We start from the raw sequence: 22871 nt of genomic DNA, 5'->3' as shown, positions 1-22871 counted from the left end.
AAAAGATTTTCGTGTCTGTGATTGAAGATAATTAAAGGAACAGTAATACCATTACCTTATCCCAGACATTTGGCAGTAGATTACAGGCACGCATACAGTATTAGCCAAATCTCATCAAGCTTTTCGACAAATTGCGAAATAACAATTAGTGCTTGTGTAAGTTTAGCTGGGCGCTTAAATTGCAAGCACGTGACTGTTTTGTTATGGTATTGATCCACTTTCCTGCCCTCGAAAATACAAATTTCAGAATGACATCATGCCCAGTAGGAGTAATTAAAGCTATCTGATGAGGGAATTTAGAAGTTGAAAGGGATGATTGTAATTGATCCTGATTCAATCCTATTACGGCTTTTTATAGTTTAAGCTCTAGAGAAAGCACATTCCTTGTCAAGACTTTATTTTACAGATTCCTTTGTGCGCGCTGTGTTTTCCAGTCTCTATTTTTCCTTTTAATTTTTTTTTTTCCTGTAGTAAATAATGAGCTGCCGCCTGAAATCCGGCTTGCCAGTGGTCAGCTAATAGGTGATGACCTGTCCCTCCTTACTGCAGGAGAGCTGTCACCTTATATCAGTGACCCAGCGCTGAAGCTATTCCAGTGTGCTGTTTGCAACAAATTCACCTCTGACAGCCTGGAGGCCCTAAACGTGCATGTGAGCAGCGAGCGCTCTCTCCCTGAAGAGGAATGGAGGGCTGTAATTGGAGATATCTACCAGTGCAAGCTCTGTAACTACAACACTCAGCTCAAAGCCAACTTCCAGCTTCACTGCAAGACTGATAAACATATGCAGAAATATCAACTGGTGGCTCACATTAAAGAAGGGGGCAAAAGTAATGAATGGAGGCTGAAGTGCATTGCCATTGGCAACCCCGTTCACCTCAAGTGCAACGCCTGTGACTACTACACCAACAGCGTGGACAAATTACGCTTGCACACCACCAATCACAGGCACGAGGCGGCCCTGAAGCTCTACAAGGTAAGCAGCGACATCCATTTCTCTTGGCACAGAGTGGAGGAGGGAATTAACTGTTTCGGAGCTTGGAGCGCAGATCTGCAAGTTAAGGAAAAAGGAGAGAGGGGCAAAAAAAAAAATAGAAGCACAAGAGCCACAGTTTCTGCTTCACGTTACTAAATGGAGAGTCTATTGAAATAGATGGAATTGGAGAATTTATTTAAAAGATTTGCTATATGTCGCTTTTACACCTGTCTCTGTGGGATTGATCACTCTACTGGTTGCCCTGAAATAATATCACTTTTCTGAGTGTTTCCACCTATAAAATAATACTCTTAAACCTCTTTTATTGATTGATTAAAAACAACAACACAGCACCACTCTTGGCTAAGTATGAATGGTTTCAGGGAGCAGAGGACAAAAACATCACTGCCTTGTGAATGCATCATCTTTTGTTTGGTGACAAACAAGGATGATCCAAACACTGTGTGTGTGCATGTGTTTTCCTGTAAGTTTCTGGTGGTACTGAGTAAAAAAGACACCCTCCTTTAGCATCAGTTGAAAGTCTTCTGCTTAACTCTGTTGTTATTTTGCATGACTTCCCAAGCTAGTAATGTTTTTATCCCTGCCCCCTATGGGTGTGGCACAGGTAAAAGAGTTCATTAAATGGCAAATAACACTTTTATAGGGGAAAAAGCTTTGTAGATGTAATGAACACATCCAAATGTTGAATCTCATTTGTCACATACCTTGACTTGACTTTTTCTGAACCCTAATTACGGGTTAATTTATTTTCTGCAGTTTGTTTACTGGATTGGCCTGATTGTCTTGGTTCATGTACAGCAGGAACAGATTCATTTCTGTGATGAATAACTTGGTAACTTATTAAAAACTTCTTTTGTCCAGAGGATATTAAAATTCAGAAAATACTGCAAACCATTAGTCACTGTAACAAGCTCTAATATGATTGCAAAATCCATTTTGCAAGTGTTATCTATTGATTTATACTAGAAATCAGTGATAACTATACTATCAGGAATCACCCGGTGATTATGATACCTGCGGCTCTTCAAATATGCTTTCAAACTATAAACAGACCACAAAAAGAGCAGAATGTGGCCATCTGGGGCAGGTGCAGGTGCTGGCATTATTTATTTGGGTGGGCCTGCCACTGTTTGTTTGGGCTGTTTCTTGAAGTTCAAATGCTGTATTGATGTACTGAGCGTGAAAACCTAAAGTGGTGCGAGAATTTGTAACATTGTACCTGTGATATTGGCGCTCCGTGGATCAATAACGAAAGCATTAGATTTGGGTTACACAGTTTGAGGGGAGTGCAGGCCCTCATATAAGATGGAAAACTTCTAAGCTGATGGTATTGAAAACAGAATAGAATGATTATAATTCATCGCTTTTACAGCAACAGCTGACAGCCGTTCAATTGTCAACTTTTCTTCTGTTGATACCTGATCTATTAAAACTTTTAGAATACCTGGGAGAAAAAAAAAAAAACACGTTAAGTTTGTATAAATAATAGATCTTGACTCTGAGAGCTATATAGAATATTCATGAACTGTGTTTATATTCACGCAACTCCTCTAACGCTTTAAATTAACATGTTGTGAAGAGAAGATATAAATGTACACATTTTTCTGCTTTATTAATCTCATGTGGGAAGCTAAAGAAAGGTAGAGCATTTCTGTTGATTTTCTCAGGAAAGGCTATTTAATCTCATTGCTGGACAATTATTTACATGTGTGTATGTGTGTGTGAAGTTTATCCATGAATATGGACTGACCACCCTCACTGTCTGCAGAGCAGTTTGCTCGGTGCCAGGGTTACCCTTGAAGTTCCCTTTCAGAGAGGGCTGGATTTTGTCTTAGATTGTATAACAACCAGATGAGATAGAACTTGCTTATGACTAGGTCCTTAAAGCAAAGAGAGCTTGAGATACCAGAACCAAAGGCTATATGTACTCTTTTTTAAAAATTTTATTTATTTCAATTTTGGCTGTGCTGAATCTTCATTGCTGTGTGGGCTTTTTTCTAGTTGCAGTGAGTGGGGGCTACTCTCTAGTTGCGGTGCTCAGGCTTCTCATTGCAGTGATTTCTTTTGTGGAATACAGGCTCTAGGGTGCTGAGACTCGAGTAGTGTGGCTCCCAGGTCTAGAGCACAGGCTCAATAGCTATGGTGCACAGGCTTAGTTGCTCTGCGTTCCATGCGGTCTTCCTGGATCAGGATTGAACCTGTGTCCCCTGCACTGGCAGGTAGATCGTTTACCACTGAGCCACCAGGGAAGCCTGGCTATATGTACTCTTACCTTCAAAATGTTCTGTCATATACAAATGGACTCTCCCCACCATCTTCTTTATTTACTTATCTCTTAAATACATAAGTGTCCCTGTGGGGTGGTGTCTCCAAATGGTCAGCAAAAAAGTAAAAACACACTTTGAACAAGCTTACCTTGAATTAAAAAGATTAAAGAGATAAATATTGGAGCCATTGAAACTCAGTATTGGGCAGCTAGGCTCTATTATTTTGCATCAGCCTTCAAAGAGCATTTATTCATTCTAGCAGTCACTAGAAAAAATTGCTTCAGAGTAGCAAAGTGTTGAGGATGCGGTTTCTAAACTGATTCACAGAAACTGTGTGAGTCAGATCCAGAGGATTTTCAAGACCAGTAATGAGGATATTAGAAGCTTGGTCGGCTTGTGTAGGCAAAATAAAATTGCTCCATAAGGAACATTAATTGCTTTTAAATGAGACCCTAACAAATTGGCCTAGGCCTGGAAAAAAATGATGGTTTATAATATGGTGAAAATATTAAAATTGGACTTAAAACAGTGTCTGAGCTAATGACTAGACAATAATTGCCTATATAAAATTCATTTTCATTAGGAGTTTAATTTACATCATTTTGCATTGTGAATTATTCAGACTTTAAGGGAAAGTGACAAGTAGCAGTGAAAAGACAGATAAATACATGGCTGGGAGAAAAACAGCTCTTCTCATTGACAGCATATTGATTCATAACACTCCCAAATGTGGGGATGTGTCAAGGCAATTTGAATGGGCCACTTTACCCCTTGCATGGTCAACCTGAAGCAGTCTTACCTCAAAGAAGTGTGTGTCCTTATTCCAGTTTAAGGAGGTTAGAGGTTAAAGGTTAAGGGGTAGCTTAAAAGCATCATCTGCCTAGCTGCTTAACTTTAACTTGATCAATTTAATGAAAATCTGTTTTACAGATGTTGTTTTAATGTATTTGGCAGGATTTAAGCAGCTTTAACATTAGACGTATGCTAGTAAAAATTATTTCTTTATTTGACCAGAACAACACCTTTCCTTTCATGTTTAAGGTAGAAGGCTTGTGGGTTATGGTATTTTGGCAAAGAACCCAGAGGCAGAATGTGTTGATGATCTTTCCATATGGGCTCCAAAAAAAAAAAAAAAAGGAATACCTTTATGTCTATTGCGAACGATGACTGCAAAAACAAACAAAGCTGCATTTGTTTTTTTGGCAGTATTCTTTTCCTTAGGATTTTTTTGTAAAGGAATTTTGTTATTGTGAAGACAAGCTTGCTCATTTCTTCAAGCAAACTTCTCTGAAACATTAGGCACTATTCAAATTTTGATCTTATTTTTCCTCCAGAAATTTTAATGATGAAGGAAAATTGGGCTAAGAAATTTAAACAATAAATTGAAACTGCAGATTGCACTTAATCTTCTCTTTTAATGTCTGAAAGTATATTTAAAGTGAGGTTAATAAGTACTGAATGTATGAAGTGAAAGTGTTAGACACTCGTTTGTGTTCGACTCTTTGTGACCCCATGGACTGTAGTCCACCAGGCTTCTCTGTCCATGGAATTCTCCAGGCAAGAATACTTGAGTGGTTGTCCATTCCCTTCTCCAGGGAATCTTCCCAACCCAGGAATCAAACCCAGGTCTTCTACATTGCAGGAAGATTCTTTACCATCTGAGCCACCAGGGAAGCCCCTGTGTGTGCGTATCTATATCTGTATAATGCCAAAACAGTGTTCTCAGCTAACCACTTTATTAGATTTGATTATATTTTTCTAATTTCACAACTTTGCATCCTCTAAAAATTTCTGTCAACTGATATTCACATAATGAGTCCTCAATAAATATTTGTAAGATGAATAATGGACTAATGCTTAAATTGAGAAATGTATTAAAGAAACTTCTTTACTTCCAACCCTCATTAAAAAATGCACTGCAATTTAGTCTACCCCTTAAGTGATCCCAATCCTTTTCTAAAGTGTCCAGTAGAAAGATGTAGCAAAAACCACTGAACACTCCACATTCCAACTGAGAAAGAACAAATAAGACTCTGGTAATATTTCAGATTCACAGTTTACCTTATTCTTGCCTTAGAATGGCTGAAACTTTTCTGGCCAGCTGATTGGTTGACTGCCATCCTGTGCTGGGTGTGCAAATACGCTTGCCACACCTGTGCTTCAGCTGCTTTTATATTATATGTATTTTTAAATAAGGTGTTCACAGCTTCACTGGATCAAAGTTAAAAGCTTAATTATACTAGTCTTTTTTTTTCTTCTTGCATCTGCTAGTTGTGAAGGAGAATCATCTGTCTGAATTCCATAAGGCTGTTTTCATATTTGGATTTCAAATTGGCTGAGGGCAGTGAATGAATCTCCTGTTTCCATGGTGAGCAAAGGAAGACATGTGGGATTTAGTCCTACGTAACTTTTAGTGTAACAGTCCCCCAAGGAACATTTTTGGAGTTTTCTCATTATCCATGTTATGGATGAAAGAATCCAGGTTAAGAACTAAAATCAAGGTGTGGGGGAAGGTCACAGAAGAGAATGCAAAAAAAAAAAAAAAAAAAAACCACATTGGGCAATGTATATGGCAAGGAAATTTAAAAAAATGGTATAATTAACTTCACCTGCCTTTTTTTTTTTTTTAAACTGGTAGGAAATATAATAATCTGATCAGTTTGGAATTAACACAGAATCATAGCATTTTCATTTCAATAGGCCTGAGTCCAACTTTGCAATTTAAAATCAAATATACCCGATATGTACCATTTCAATTATTGAACTGTCATTGTCCTGGTGTGATGGTAAAAGAGGTCAGGAGATTGTGTGGTGCCTATTTGCATAAAAGTCATTGTGCAAAAGGAAATTGGAATATGTGTGTGTATCTAAAAAACCAAAACAGGTTTTTCTTAATCTTATTCTAGTCATTTGTTTAGATAAAGAAAGCTGTTTTCAGAGATAAACAAAAGTTATTCTTTTCTGTTGCTAAACATTAACCTGAATATGGAAATTTTTGCACTTTTTGCATTAGTTTCATATTTCTGTTCCTTTCAAGGTTGAATTTCAGTGTGAAATTTAATTCCAGCTGCAGGATTTTTTTTTTTTAAAGTAATCACAACTCAAATCATTGTATTGTATTTTCATATAAAAAGCAAGGCAGAGGCTGAAAAAGTTCCTGTAGTAGAACAATACCTGCTAGCTTAATACTTACAACTAATAAATATACAGATCAAATAGAGATCAGCTGGTTAGCTAATAGCAACTAATAAATCACTAGTGTTTTCAGATCACAATGTAATTGGCCAGACCTACTACTTCGTCTACTTCTGTTTTTAAGCTTGACATTTACTGAGGCACACCATGTGTTAGAACATGGCTACTCCAGCACAAATATGGGTGTTCTCACTGCATTCACAAGGCAACAAATATATATTACAGTATGAGCTGAGAACTCTCTTTGTATTCCAGTAGGGAAAAAAGGATCAAAAATATCTGTTTATCTAGATACACTATATATATATATTTCTATATCTATATATTAATATATATAGATAGATACACACACCTATAGATACATATTGATATATGCCAATCTGTAGAAGGAGGACTTTAGACCAGGTGTTCACAACTTATTACATCCATGTCAGGAGAGATAAAACAATATTGCATGTGTGGAACTGTTACCAAACCCAAACAAAATTTAAAGAAAGCAAAGCATGTCACTGGGACTCCCTGATTTTATTTTTGACGTGTCTTTCCTTAACTGGTCCTGCCATATTCCCACACATCAGGCACTCACCGTTATCCTCTTCTCTCTTTGCTGAAATCCTTACTGTTTTCTCCTACCTAGATCTTATCTTCATGGAAATACTCTGTGTTGCGAGATCACCCATCTAATTCCCCAAAGAAAATGACCATCCTTTTAATTAAGAGGGAAGGAAACCTTTCTGCAAAAGCAGAGTAGTGCATTAAAAGGTGTAAATGACTCTCAGGTTTTTTTCCCAGGGTGCATTTGGTTTTAAAGGAACCACTTAATCTGGATGAATTTCTATTGTATGAGGAGGAACCAGTTGTTATGTCAAGTATGGCTTCATCTCCCTCCTTCCAAACACACACACACACACACACACATCACATATCACACCCAACCTCCACCTCAGAAAAGTAGTAAAAACTGGCACTACCATTAATTTACCCCAGGACCATGTCAACTCAGACTTTGGGATTTATGTTACAGTGTTTGTGTAAGTTCTGCTCATTGTCTCATGTGAAATGTAGAAAATGTTAGTCACTCAGTAGTGTCTGACTCTGCGACCCCATGGCCTGTAGCCCACTAGCCTCCTCTGTCCATGGGATTTTCCAGGCAAGAATACCAAAGTGGGTTGCCATTTCCTTCTCCAGGGGATCTTCCTGACCCAGGGATAGAATCCATGTCTCCTGTATTTAACCCAAAGTTGTAAATCCCTATGTATCTCCCACCCTGAGATCATTTTAGGAAATGCAGACAGAGGTTTATACCTCATGATGAATGTGCTCTCCCCACTGGTTTCTTTGGCTTCCACGTGATCGTCCCTGTTAGTGGAGCTTGTTTAAAATCACTGAAATGCTTGCGTGGGTGCTGAGATGCCATGTAGTAAGGCGGCCGAAGTCATATGTTAAGCAGGCCTCGCGCTGCTGAAAGGGTCTTGGCCCCGGGTGGAGCGAGGAGGAGCTGGCATGTGCATAATGACCGCGATTCTGCTTCCAAAACATCTGGCCTGCCTGAGTTCTACTGGAAATGCTTTACCAAGTTTGCTTGAAGTCTGAGCCTGTGCTCAGGCTGAGTTCAATTAGACGTGGAGATTTGTTCATTATTCAGATAATTCAAGCCTTCAAAAGGCACTCTGTCCCCCCCGAATTATCAGTGTATTTCCGGAGACCTTATGGTGATATGATTTATTCAAAATAAGAGCAACAATTGGAGGCACAGTCCCCAAGAACCTGCTGGGAAACATCTTCATAGATTCTGTAACCAAGGAGGAACATGGTGATTGATGCTCTATTTGTAGAATACCCAAATGACATCCCAAGTTTTACTTCTGATGAATACAGAAACATTCATTGAGCACTTTGTTTGGACTAGGTTTTTAAATGTCTCTTTATGGAGATAATCCCATTAATGAGGAAGGATACAAACCATGTTCTCTAAGGTGATGCTTCCTAGCTGACTCTGTTCTTCTAATGTGGCAGAGCCTTTAATCAAATTGAGGGTTGAATCCATATACTAAATCCTAAAGAAAATAAACCCTGAATATTCATTCGAATGACTGATGCTGAAGCTGAAGCTCCAATACTTTGGCCACCTGATGTGAAGAGCTGGCTCATTGAAAAAGACCCTGTTGCTAGGAAAGATGGAAGGCAAAAGGATAAGGGAGTGGCAGAGGATGAGATGGTTAGATAGCATCACTGACTCAATGGACGTGAATTTGAGCAAACTCTGGGAGATAGTGAAGGACAGGAACGCATGGCATGCCGCAGCCCATGGGGTCTCAGAGAACTGAGCAGGACTTAGTGACTAAACAACAACAACCATATACTAGCCCTCAAAAGCTTCCATGCTTTTATTCAACAATGGTTGGTCAAAAGGCTAGGTGTGATTGCTTTATTGGGTTATCAGTAGCTGTAAAACAATATGTCTTGGCTAACTCATTGCTCTTTTGCAATGTACGATTTTGTGAGTCAGTTTCAGACAAAGGATATGGTGGGAATTACAGAGTGAACTAGAGCTTCTCTATTAGTTGGAAGATTTATGTTGTTCTTTAAACATGAGGATGGTGCTACATCTTTCTTTAAACATGAGGACGATGCAACTACTAGAAAATGAAGAAGAAAACAATTTGCTAAAGATGCAAAATGTGTCAAATTACAATTTCAGTCAATTCCCTTTTAGAGCAAAGATGCTACTCAGAGTCTTGGAGACTCTAAGTTCCGTTTACAATGCTATTGATGAGAATTCTACTTAAAGGTAAATTATTGTGATGACAGTTCTGTTGTCACTGATAGTAACTATTATATGTGGTTAACATTCTGTTTCACTTAGTTTTATAATATTTTATTAATATTCTAGGTTTCTTTAAAGGAAAAGTACTTTTGCAGCTTTGAATATAATACATATATTAAATATGTGTATGTAAATATAAATGTGTATTGAGGTCATATTCTTATTACTTTATTGATACAGATTTTCCTGAAGACTTTCTTTCATTGGGAATATTAGGAAGCATAGAATATACTATGGGCTTCCCTGGTGGCTCAGACTTTAAAGAATCCACCTGCAATGTGGGAGACCTGGGTTCAATTCCTGGGTTGGGAAGATCCCCTGGAGAAGGGAACAGCTACCCACTCCAGTATTCTTGCCTGGAGAATTCTATGGACAGAGGAGCCTGGCAGGCTATAGTCCATGCGGTCGCAAAGAGTCAGACATGACTGAGTGACTTTCACTTCACTTCGCTTCATCTGTCATTGGGCTTCCCTCGTGGCTCAAACAGTAAAGAATTTGCCTGCAATGCCAGAGACTTGGGTTCAGTCCCTGGGTTGGAAAGATCCCCTGGAGAAGGGCATAACAACCCACTCCAGTATTGCCTGGAGAATCCCATGGACTGAGGAGCCTGGCGGGCTACAGTCCATGGGGTCGAAAAGAGCTGGACACGACTGAGCGACTAACACTTTCAGGTTAAATCTTCCATACTATTGGGCTTCCCTCATAGCTCCTTCAGTAAAGAATCTGTCTGCCATGCAGGAGACCCAGGTTCGATTCCTGGGTCAGAAAGATCCCCTGGAGAAAGGAATGGCTACCCACTCCAGTATTTTTGCCTGGAGAATTCCGTGGACAGAAGAGCTGGTGGGCTGCAGTCCATGGAGTCACAGAGAGTCGGACAGCACTGAGTGACTTAAAAAAAAAATTCACTTGGGAGTCCACTTTTATCCCTTCAAGTGACAGATTATTTTAAAGATCCTGCAGATGTGATGTAACAAAAGAGCTCAGTAGTAGGGTTTGCACCCAGAAAAGCAGGCAACTGGCATGATGAACTTACCCCTCTTGGGAGCATCTCCAAACTGGAAGAAGACATGGCTGGTTAAAATTGTTACCTGTTTACTGTCACAACAGAATTCTTTCTCTTTAAAGAAACTTCCTTTTCCTGACATTTTGGGAGTTCTTGGTGTATTAAATAGAAAGGACTCATAGAATATTTATCACTTTGAGTGCCTGAGCTCTCAGTGCTTGCAAGTTAAGCACCTTTGGAAGCTGCCTTGATTCATTCAGGTCACCAGGGTACTTCAGCAGTAACTACTAAATGGTACCCCGCTGACCTGGAAGAGGGAATGTGCCTTCCTAAGCATTTAACTTCCTCCACAGCAACAAGTAAAAGCGCAGTCTAGTCTCTACCCAGGACCCCAGTCTTCTCTTCCCTTTTCCCAACAACATCCTTATAACTACTGGAGGAAGTCCTATTCATTTGCTATGTACCTAGCATTTTGAAAGATAATCTTGTTTTGAATTACTTTTTTAAAAAACTTGTATCTTCTACTTCTTACTTTGATCCCTTTTGTTCCAAGTTTCCAGGAATTTTCTTTCCACCATAGGTTTCTTTCTTTCTTTTTTGAAATCTCTTTATCTTTTATTTTTATTTATTTGTTTTGGCTGCACTGGGTCTTCGTTGCTGCACTCAGGCTTTGCTAGTTGCAGCGAGTGGCGGCTACTTTCTAGTTGTGGTGCACGGGCTTCTCATTTTGGTGGCTTCTCTTGCTGTAAAGCACAGGCTCTGGGTGCATGGACTGCAGGAGTTGCAGCACCGGGCTCAGTAGTTGTGGCTCCCAGGCTTAGTTGCTCCCATTAACACCACTGTAGTTGAGTATATTCAGTGATGAATAATCTTTTAACGAAAAGTAAGAATAGTTTCAGTTGTTGAAGTGACAGAACTGTTGGCAGGAGAAAACTCCCAATACCGGTAGCTGTTGTGGGTAAAGGATATAAGGACATTTTGATAATTATGGTGGGCAGTATCTTTCAAAGACTTCCAGTATTTCTCACTATTGCTTTGGTAGGCCTGCAAAGGACACTAGCATGTGTCTTTAGGGCCTGAAGTCATTCACTGTTCAGTTGTGGGGTATCTGGTAACAAGTCTAATTGCCATCACTCCTGAAAGAGTGTTGGTTTACAAAATATCTCCTTTAAAGTGAAAGTGTTCCTCGCTCAATTGTGTCAACTCTTTGCAACCCCATGGACTGTAGTCCACCAGGCTCCTCTGTCCATGGAATTCTCCAGCCAAGAATATTGGAGTGGGGTGCCATTCCCTTCTTCAGGGGATCTCCTGACCCAGAGGCCGAACCCATGTCTCCTGCATTGTCAGGCAGGTTCTTTACCATCTGAGCCACCTTAAACTCAACATATCATACCTTAAACTCAGCACTTACCACTGAGTAACAGGGTAAGGAACACTAGACACAATGGAAGGGGAGAATGATTCCCCAATTTACACCAAATAAATACTGTTTTCTATTTTTATTAAAATAATTTTTTATTGGAGTATAGTTGTTTTACAGTGGTGTATTAGTTTCTACTGTACAGCAAAGTAAATCAGCTCTACGTATACATACACCCTCTCTTTTTTTAATTTCCTTTCCATTTAGGGTCAACACAGAGCATTGAGTAAAGTTTCCTGAGCTATATATAGTAGGTTCTCATTAGTTATGTACTTTATACATAGTATCAATAGTGTATATATGTCAGTCCAAATCTCCCAGTTCATCCCACTCTCCCTTTCCCTCTTTGTGTCCATAAGTTTGTTCTCTGTCTTTTTAAAAATAAAATTAATATGCTAAAACGGGAAATATGTAAACGGTGGAATATACCTTTCAGATTTTATTTCGTTTGGTGAATTGGTACTATACAAACTTTGGAAGAGAAAAAATGCTCTCCTCCTTAGTATGAGATGCTATCACTACTATGTAAACAGAGGTCCCTCAATGTTCTTTGAGAAAGAATTTGGATAAAAGCAAGTTCTGGTTTAATTTATTTGGTTTTGGTTTATTGTAATTTTTATTAGCAAATTAAGTAATTAAAAAAACACATTTGGATGGAACAATTGTACCAAGTTTTTCCATGATGAATATTTCCTGAGAAGATACTCCCCAGGCTTATAACCAAATTCCTTAAAAAAAAAAAAAAAAAATAGATCCAAAGAGAATTCGTAAATAACTTTTTTTCCCAGAAAAATAGAGACTTTGACTCTGTTAATTCCTTAAATATTAGAAAAACTAAGATGGGTTTTATGAAGAACTCTTTAATTTTTGCAGTATTCATTCTTAACATGGCAATAGAATTACCATCTTTAAAGTCATAAATGCAAAAATCTCTTCCTCTCTTCCTATTGCTTAATTGTGTCAACATTTACTTAGATGTATATTTCAAAAGGGATTCCCAGCTGGCGCTAATGGTAAAAAACCTGCCTGCCAATGCAGGAGACATAAAGGACGAGGGTTCGACGCCTGGGTGGGGAAGATCCCCTGGAGGAGGGCATGGTAACCCACTCCAGTATTCTTGCCTGGAGAATGCCATGGACCAGGAGTCTGGCGGGCTGCAGTCCAGAGGGTCACAATGAGTTGGACACAACTGAAGTGACTTAGCATGAATGCAGGCATGTTTCAAAATAGACTCTCAGGTATAATATTTACTTTCAAGTTCCTGTAGCAAGTACTAGGTCATTCTATTTCTTCCAGTAGAACCATGGCTACCCCTTTAAATGTAATGGCTTTGTAACTTATTGTAAAAGCATTGATACAGAAGTACATTGAAATTGATTTTTTTTCAAGTCTGTTAACACTTTTCTAAAAAGTGAACCATTTAATTCTTCAGCAGTGAGTATAGAAGAATGTGGATATATTTCAGTTCTCATGTGTTTGGTCATTAAAAAGGCAAAATGCCAGTATTCCAATGATGTTTTCAGTATGTATCCAAGGAGACCTATTTATGCCTATTTTGCTCAAACCCTGGAACAAACTGTATGCACACATGTGTGTGGGGGCGGGGGTGGGGGGTGCAGAGACAGAGAGAGAGGAGTCAGAATACAGTATCCTAAGACTTATTTTAAAAATTGATGGAGATTTTGAGTTAATCATTAATGCCCACTTATTTTGTTTTAAAGTAGATCACAGAAATCTCTTCCTGCCCATTTTAAGTGTTCTCTGTCCCTAGAGATAATAAACCTTTGATGATGTTGTGCAAGATTCGTCAACAAGCCCTGAAATCAGTCCTTTATGTACACATGACTAATCAAAGTTTCAAGGAACAGGGTGCGTGCATGCATGCATGCTCAAGTCACTTCATTCATTCATGGGATTCTCCAAGCAAGAGTACTGGAATGGGTTGCCATGCCCTCCTCCAGGGAATCTTCCCAACTCAGGGACTGAATTCGCATCCCGTACATTGCAGGCAGATTCTTTTACCCGCTGAGCCACCTGGGAAGCCCCAGGGAACAGGATGTGAATTGGTAAAAGTGATAGGTGATAGGTGCTTCAGAAAGTCAATGGCCTCACCAAATGTGGGCGTACATTCAGAAGGCCTTACAGAGGTGAGGTCCTGGTTCTACTATTGGAGCAGGTATCTTTTTACAAAAGCTTGAGCACTAAGTCTTGTGAAAAATCATCTTTTAATGCAAAGAGTTTCTTAAAGTAATCTCTGTCTAATTAGTACTCTGTTCTTTTCTTTGCCTTCAAGTCACAACAGATACAGCAAGACACTTAGACTCAAAAGGATCCTTGAAATTCTGGGAATTAGGTAATCAGAACAAATACCTTCTTAAATTGATGAACTCTCAGATGTCCATAGGGGAACATGATAGGATAAGACAGCAATCTCAATAATTAAGCTTGAAATTATTTAGGAAAATATGAGTAAAAGTCTCAAGAAATCAGTTCTAAAATAGAGAAGGAAGGAACTAATGGAAAAGAAAGAAGAAAGTGAAGTAGCTCAGTCGTGTCTGACTCTTTGCAACCCCATGGACTGTAGCCTACTAGGCTTCTCTGTCCATGGGATTTTCCAGGCAAGAGTACTGAAGTGGGTTGCCATTTCCTTCTCCAGGGGATCTTCCTGACCCAGGAATCGAACCCGAGTCTCCCTCACTGCAGGCAAATGCTTTACCCTCTGTGTCCACCAACCTACCATGTGGACAGGGCAGTGAATGTTGAGGCCGTTGTATTCTGCTTGGCTGCTGAGATGTTTTATTTTAAGCAGCTTTATTGAGATATAATTCATGTACCACAAAATTCACCCATTTAAAGCATCCAATTAATTGCTTTTTAGAATAGTCACAGAATTATGCAACCATCATCACAATTGATTTTTGAACATTTTCAACATTCCAAAAGAAATCCTATGCTATTTACCTCTACCCCTCGCCACCACCTGATAATCCCAACCTCCCCAGCCCTGGCCCTTGACAACCACTAATTACACTCTGTCTATATAGTCTAGACTCATACTATATATTATTCTTTGTGACGAGCTTCTTTCACTTAATGTAATGTTTTCAAGATTCATCTATATTGTGGTATGAGTCAGCATTTCATACCTTTTTATTATGGAATTCCCATTGTATGAATAGACTACATTTTATTTACCCTCTTATCAGTTTATGGGCATTTGAGTTATTTCAACTTTTTGGCTATTATGAATGATGGAACTGTGAGCATTTGTGTATAGGTTTTTGTATGGATATTGCAGATATGTGTTTTCCTTTCTCTTGGGTTTATACCTACAAGAGGAATTCCTGAAACAACAGTTACTGGTATTAACTGGACTCAGTACTGCTGGTCACTTCTTACTTGTATCTGATCAGCTCCTTTTCCCTTTTCTCTAAAGAATAGTACAAATGTTTATCACTCTCCCAGTGAGAGTGATAAACTTTTCCTTATTCATCTTCTCCTCCATGGCCAAGTGAGAAAGTCCAGTGAGAAAATTAATTTGAACATCTACTGAGCACTTACTAGGTGGCAGATAATCTAAGTTCTTTAAATATATTAACTCATTTCATTCTAACAGCAAACCTGTATAATTATGCCCATTTTGAAGATGAGGAAACTAAGGCAATGAACACTTAATTAATTGATCCAAGGTTACATAGCTGGTAACAGTGCCATCTGGGTCAGGATTTATACTCAGATTGACTCCAGCACCCACAGTCACTTTGTTACAGTGAAGATACTTTGAGAAGAATGCCTGGAAAAGAAGGCCTTGTTTGTGGCAGAAGGGCATGGATATAAGAGTGACTATAACAGTTGATCTTTGGGGAGGGCAGCCTTCGAGAGGAGAAGAAGTAATGATGAGATAGATAGAGATTTAGAGATTTTGGGAGGAGACAGCGAGGGATGGCAAATTAGAAAAATCACTGACAGCCATATGTAGGGTTTTTTCCTATGTCAGAATGTAAATCTTTATCTGGTTGATACAGTGTTCTTTGAAAAATGTTTATGAACTGAATTCTCCATACTGAATGAAAACTGGTGTATTTTATGATAATTACTGAAACACATTTTGTTAGATTGATGTTCTTGTCGTTGTTCAATTGCTCAGTCATGTCTGACTCTTTGTGACCCCATGGACTGCAGCATGCCAGGCTTCTCTGTCCATGGGCTTTTCCAAACAAGAATGCTGGAATGGGTTTCCATTCCCTTCTTCAGGGGATCTTCCTGGCCCAGGAATTGAACCCAGGTCTCACGCAGATTCTTTACCATCAGCGCCACCAGGGAAGTAGAACTAGACTGAAGTTCTAGTAATACATAGAAGCTTGTTTGTCCTCACTGCACTGATGAATAAAATAGACACAGAGGCTATACGAAGCCGTTCCTGTCTTCACGAAGCTCTCCAGGTTTTTCAGAAGAAAATATACAATCCTTTTTATCTGTGCTTTATTTTCCCTTGTGAATTGTCTCTGTTAACAGCTTTTCTGAATTCCAGAAGTTTGTAGGGACATTTTTAGTCCTCTGTATAACACATTTTAGCAATGTTTACTCCTTTGTGTCATTCAGAAAGTTAATATTTAGATTTCCTGTGGTATTTAGGGAAGAAATTAGATTCCTGCCTTGCAGAACTGTGATAAAGTGGCTATTTGTTTCTTCTCAAGTAAAAGATGTCCCATTGTTGAAAAATAATGCACAATAACAGTATAATTTAAATTTTCTCTCCCTCTTGTCTCCTTCTCCCCACTTATATGATGTTTTGTGAGCATGAATTTTACATTTTCAGAGTGGTTATTTGGGTTTTGTTTTTTTTTTTTTGCTAACTAGAAGGATTTTTTTTCCTCTTTCTAGATGTAAAAGCATAAATATACTTGTCTCTAATAGCTAATCTAATTAATCAGTGGAAATGGTTGGTATTTTATCTGTAGCTATTTCAAGCATCACCCTATTTTATTTAAACGTTCGAAATTGACCTTGGCGTTTTCAATTTCCTGAGACCTTCTGCTTTTCATAAAGCCTATTGACATGGGTAGGGTGAGGTCAGGGCTTGAGCTGCCAGTGTTCCTACCATTAGAACATAACATTGCATAATTTCTTCTTTCTGTTTTACTCTGACTGAAAAAAAAAAGTCTTTAAAGAAAAATGATGCAAGAAAGCATGATAAGCTCCCATGTTATCTCAGGCTAAAAGATTCCCTGGAGCTAGTTTCTTGAGTCTAAAACACAGTGAGACTAAAAAGACTGGATGACTGTTTTGGCATTTATGTCTAGGAACACTGATGAGTTTAATAAGCCTTGACAAGGTGGGTATCACTTTTGATGCCCTCCTACTATTAGTATATTGGGAGTGGAGTGTGGTGGGAGGTGTGAGTGATGTTTCAGAGAAAGGCGGTGGAAGATACGCCTATCTATCTCTCTGTGCGTGAGTGCATGTCCAGCTCTGCTGTGACCCTATGGATTGTAGCCCACCAGGCTTCCCAGTGCATTGGATTCTCCAAGCAAGAATACTGGAGTGGGTTACCATGCCCTCTTCCAGGGGATCTTCCCGACCGAGGGATCAAACCCTTGTCTCTTGCGTCTTCTGCTATCTCCCTGTAGTCTTCTATAATTCAAGAAAAGTTTAAAAGAAGAGTTACGCATTTTCTGTCTTCAAGTGTCCAGCTGACTTTCTTGCTCTTTATGTGGTTTTTGGCAGGCATTTTGGTGCCTTAGTTAATATATTAGTAAATGGAGAAAAAAAACACTCCAGTGAGTTTTGGAGATCTTAATTAAGGTACAAAAATAGCTTTGAAAACGCATTCCGAGATGAAAGCTTTTCTTATATGTGGAAAATATTACTCATGTCTTGTCAGCACATCTACTCCATTGGCATTGCTTTTTGTACTTGGAGATAACTTCTGCTTTTCTTATTATTGGTAAGATACTTTCCTTTTTAATTTCTGTGAGTGCACTCAGTTACACTGTTATATCCAGGACTTGTCCTTCCTGAAAAGCCATTCTTAACTTTCTCTCTCCAGTTGGCCTTCAATTGAAATTTGTTTGAAGAAGAATGTAGCTATACTCATCCACTTGAAAATGGGTAAATAGAGCTCCGAGAAAATAACTATTTGTGTATCCTTTTGTGTGCTTTAAATTCAATACTCACTCTTTCTTAGAAGTTTGCCCACAGAAAAGGAACTGTGTATGACACTTTTAAATACCACTTTTCAAATCTGGCAAGTGTGAATTTGCAAATAAGCAGTAGTAAGTCTGGTGGGCTGCCGTCTATGGGGTGGCACAGAGTCGGACACAACTGAAGCGACTTAGCAGCAGCAGCAGCAGCAGTAGTAAGTGGAGCTCACCCAGCTGAAAACTGAATGCTTAAAGCTTCTGTGTCTGGTGTCAATTTTGCTTCTGTCTTTTGGCTGCTACCACAATTTTTTCATCTATAAAATGGGCTCTGAGTTACCATGATGATTAGAAAGTAGGCATTAACAAATCATTGAGACCTGATTTACAGGTAATCATGTCTGTGATTCTCAGAACTGAATTTTTCTGAGCTTTAATAAGTATTTCATCTTAAATTGCAGAGATAGTTGCATATGTTTATCTGGTTTCAGATTTTCCATGGTTTTGATTAATTGACAGGTATATATTTACAAATTTTTCTTGTAAATAGGAAGTAGTGTAGTAACAGTATGCATGCATGCCTGTTAAGTTGCTTCAGTTGTGCAACCTGTGGACTGTAGCCCGCCAGGCTCCTCTGTCCATGGGATTCTCCAGGCAAGAACACTGGAGTGGGTTGCCATGCCCTCCTCTAAGGAATCTTCCTGACCCGGGGACCTAACTGGTGTCTCTTACATCTCCTGCATTGGCAGGCGGGTTCTTTATCACTAGCACCACCTGGGAAACCCAGTAACTGTACTATTGTTGTTGTTGCTCAGTCGCTCAGTCGTTTCTGACTCTCTGTGAGCCCATGGACTGCAGCACACCAGGGTTCCCTGTCCTTCAGTATTTCCTGGAGTTTGCCTTAATTCATGACCATTGAGTTGGTGATTCCATCCAACCATCTCATCTTCTGTCACCACCTTCTCCTCCTGCCCTCAATCTTTCCCAGCATCGGGGTCTTTTCTAATGAATCGGCTCTTTGCATCAGGTGGCCCAAGTATTGGCGCTTCAACTTCAGCATCAGTCCTTTCAATGAATATTCAGGGTTGATTTCCTTTAGGATTGACTGATTTGATCTCCTTGCTATCCAAGGGAATCTCAAGAGTACCAGCATTAAGTTCAAAAGCATCAATTCTTAGGCTCTCAGGCTTCTTTATGGTCCAACTCTCACATCTATACATGACTACTGGAAAAACCATAGCTTTGACTATACAGGTTTTTGTTGGCAAAGTGATGTCTCTGCTTTTTAATATGCTGTCTAGGTTTATCATAGCTTTCCTTCCAAGGAACAAGCTTTTTTTAATTTCATAACTGCAGTCACCATCTGCAGTAATTTGGGAACCCAAGAAAATAAAATCTGTCACTGTTTCCATTTTTTCCCCATCTATTTGCCATGAAATGATGGGACTGGATGCCATGATCTTTTGTTTTTTGAATATTGAGTTTTAAGCCAGCTTTTTCACTCTCCTCTTTCACTTTCATTAAGCTCCTCTTCACTTTCTGTCATTAGAGTGGTGTCATCTGCATATCTGAGGTTGTTGATATTTCTCGGTAATTGTATATAGAGAAATAACTGAATCACATCTCTGAACACCCTGTGGTTTATTTATTTATTTGACTATTCATGTCTCTTATTCATCTGAGAGACCACTCTGTCAGGCCCTTTGCTGGAAAGTAAGGATATTGTGCCAAACAAGACAGACAGAGGCCTTGCTTGGTGGAACTTACAATTTAGACAAGTAGACAAACATTAAACACATATTCACACATGATGTAAAGAAATAGTTATTTACCATTATAAACACATAAGTAGTTGTTTTTGATCTGGAACATGCATTTGTGTTATTAGTACATAGGTATTTGTGTAAATCAAACTCTTCCTCTAATCTTGGATGAAAGTGAAGAATTTGAATGAGAGCCTGTATTGAGGCAGTTAGGAAAGTAGCCGGGGCTGAATTGAATTACTTGCATGCTAAGTTGCTTCTGTCATGTCCGACTCTTTGCAACCCTATTGACTTGTACCCCACCAGGCTCCTCTGTCCATGGGATTTTCCAGGCAAGAATACTGGAGTGGCTTGCCATTTCCTTCTCCAGGGGATCTTCCCGACCCAGGGATTGAACCCACATCTCTTATGTCTCCTGCATTGACAGGCAAGTTCTTTACTACTAGCACCATGTGGGAAGTCCTTGAACTGAATTGACTTCACCGGATATTGACTGTCCTGTGGACAAAGTCATTTATTTACCAGTGAGATTTGATCAGAGTGCAAGTGCTTTCAAACTTTTGGGGCTCACGAAACATTTTTGTGAAAAGAAAATCTAGAAACAGCTGCACATCCAGTTGACTGATTTGTGCAGAGTGTCTGTACAAGTTGAGCCAACTAAAGCTGAATGTGAGATGCCCTTTTACCGCTTTTAAAACGTAGTGGTGCCGAGGCCCACCATCTCTGGAGTGCAGCCAGAAATCTCTTCATTTGAATGGATGATGCTAATCATCAGTCGGATTTGAGGATCACTGAACTAGTAGACTTTGAAGGTCACTGGGGATTTGAAGATTCCTGAGACAGCAGTGACTGTGGTGGTTGTACCAGCCTCAGCTCTGTTAGCATCTGTCCCTCCATGTTCAGAAGAGGAAGCGGTCCTGTGGAGTAACCTGTGTTCTCTCCATTCCCACACTGAGACTTTGCTCGAGTCTGTTGATCCTGTATACTCTGTCTGAGCAAGTCATGGAAGGCATTGCCCTCTGTCCTGCTCCTAGTTTTGCTTCTAAGGACAGGAATCTGACCTGTTTTGATATTAAAAAAAAAAATTCCATTTCAGTAGGAAAAATGGCAAACCTTTATAAAGAAAACCTTTCTTCACAAAACAGCTGTTCTTTTGTTGAAAGTCTGGCACTTTTGTGAACTGTTGGGCTAAGAAACCACTCTCCAGATGTTGGTTAAAAAAAAAAAGTCTAAGGCCCCTTGATTGAATTTGGTAGGAATATCTTTGCTGGTAAAGTTTTGGAATCATACTTTGCTTCATTACAGTTGCAGAAATCCACTCTGCTTGTACACAAAGATATCCCCAGGCAGCAGATATATAGTCTATTTTCTGAACAGGAATCTTATAGGTCTCTCGAGGGCTGGCTTCCACAGGCCTGCTGGGTTGTACGTTCATTTGTAGCTCACTGTAATGATTCTGCAATTTCTCATTTTCTTGCTATTCTAGGAAGGCAGATTCTGAGGTTTGTTTTTAGAGTTTTACTTCACACCAGCAAATTCCCTCTCTTTTTCTCTCCATAGATATAGATATAAATAAATGTGTGCATGGTATGTGTGAAGGATGTGTGTGTGTGTAGGTATGTATGTACGTGCATGCTAAGTCACTTCAGTTGTGTCCAACTTTGTGTGACCCTATGGACACATGTGTGCATGCTAAGTCACTTCAGTCATATCTGACTCCTTCTGACCCTGTGAACCATAGCCCACCAGGCTCCTCTGTCCGTGGGATTCTCCAGGCAAGAATACTGAAGTGGGCTGCCATGCCCTCCTCCAAGGAACTTCCCAACTGAGGGATCGAACCCACGTCTCTCACATCTCCTGAACTGGCAGGCAGGTTCTTTACCACTGGTGCCACCATGGGTGTATATGTCACTTTATCTTGTTTATGAGAGAGACCATATTTTGTATGGTCTATAATTTGACAATTTTCTTTTAATATCTGTACTTTTCTTTTCTCCCAAATATAGCATCTAATACAGATGCACTGGCAGCTACAATGATAACCATTGCTCAAAAGAAGCAAATAAATATGGTGCCCAATTTCATAAGCAAGAGAATCTACATTGTCAGAACACGTAACTCTGGAAAAGTTACTGTATTAACTGGAGTAAACCAGTAAAAGTAACTGGAAAAGTTACTTCACTTACCCGTTGAAGACTAGGTCTTTGTCTATTTCATAAAGAAGTTCCTTTTTTTGTAGATCAACTGGAAATAATCAAGTCTGTGCTGACCCCTGATCTACTGTAAAATGCCAGTGCCAAATTGTATCTGAGTTCCACTGGCCCTGTAGCCTGTGTCCCTCAAAAGATCCAAATAAAACAATCCCCCTTCTCATAAACTGAAAGGACAGGCTAATAAAATAACTGAGTTATTCCCTTAAAAAAATCAAGCCGAAAAAAAAAAAAATCAAGCCGATTATTTCAAGATCTTGCTAATAACTTAATTGGCTTGATCAATCACTTGGGTCCAGCTGACACATGTAGATCAATGCAGAATAGAAATTTTCTGCCCTGCCTAGACCGAGCCCTGGGCACTTGGTTATTTAAGAGTGAGGTTCTGCGAGCACACGTAAGTGTGCTATAAACCTTTGGAGGTTTGTACTCGAGTAAAAGATGTAGGACAGTGTTATATGTTCGTGTGACCTAGAGCACTTTGCTTTGTGATGACAGACATATTATCTGCCTATGCCAGTTTGAATGCAAAGGCATTCCATAGTCATAATCTGTTAATACTAGTTAGCAGTGTCACAAGTTAAAGCATTAGTGGATTTGTGTTGCTTGAGGAAGCAACTGATGTAAAATACCAGGAGGCTGAAGGAGTTGGGTTGTTGATTGTAACATAATTCTACATACCATGGAGTCTCCATGCCGGTGGGTGGCATGATGCCTCTGAACATACCTTCACAGGCAGCTCAAATGAATAGTTCAGTAGGCAAAAAATATATCATTAAGATGCATTAGTCTGGATACATCCTCAAAGAAAAAGAATGTGGTGACCAAAAGACAGCAAAAATCAAAAGAAGATACCCTTTTTTTACCGAAAAAGATTTTACTACTTTAAAAAAAGTCTGTAGTGCAGACAAAAAATTCTTCCCTGCATTTTCTTTTATTTAAATTGAAGTATAGTTGTTTTACAATACTATATTAATTTCTGCTGTATAGCAAAGTGATTCAGTTATATATATATATGTGTGTGTGTGTGTGTATACATATTCTTTTTATA

At 39.2% G+C, this 22871-nt stretch overlaps 1 protein-coding gene across 1 annotated transcript in view; it reads left to right on the top strand.

Moving 5' to 3' along the window:
* The window catches only part of ZFHX4 (zinc finger homeobox 4), a 210733-nt gene that overhangs the window by 26545 nt on the left and 161317 nt on the right, over window positions 1-22871 (top strand). The window contains exon 3 of the mRNA XM_081504391.1: window positions 472-974. Coding sequence (XP_081360517.1) covers window positions 472-974 — 503 coding nt within the window. The remainder of the gene's footprint in view (window positions 1-471; window positions 975-22871) is intronic.

The sequence above is a fragment of the Giraffa tippelskirchi genome, chromosome 6 (genome assembly GCF_054371585.1).
Source record: "Giraffa tippelskirchi isolate mGirTip1 chromosome 6, T2T-mGirTip1v1.2.pri, whole genome shotgun sequence".
Lineage (NCBI taxonomy): Eukaryota > Metazoa > Chordata > Mammalia > Artiodactyla > Giraffidae > Giraffa > Giraffa tippelskirchi.
Note: the sequence above shows the minus strand (reverse complement) of the source record. Positions and strands in the feature narration are given on the sequence as shown.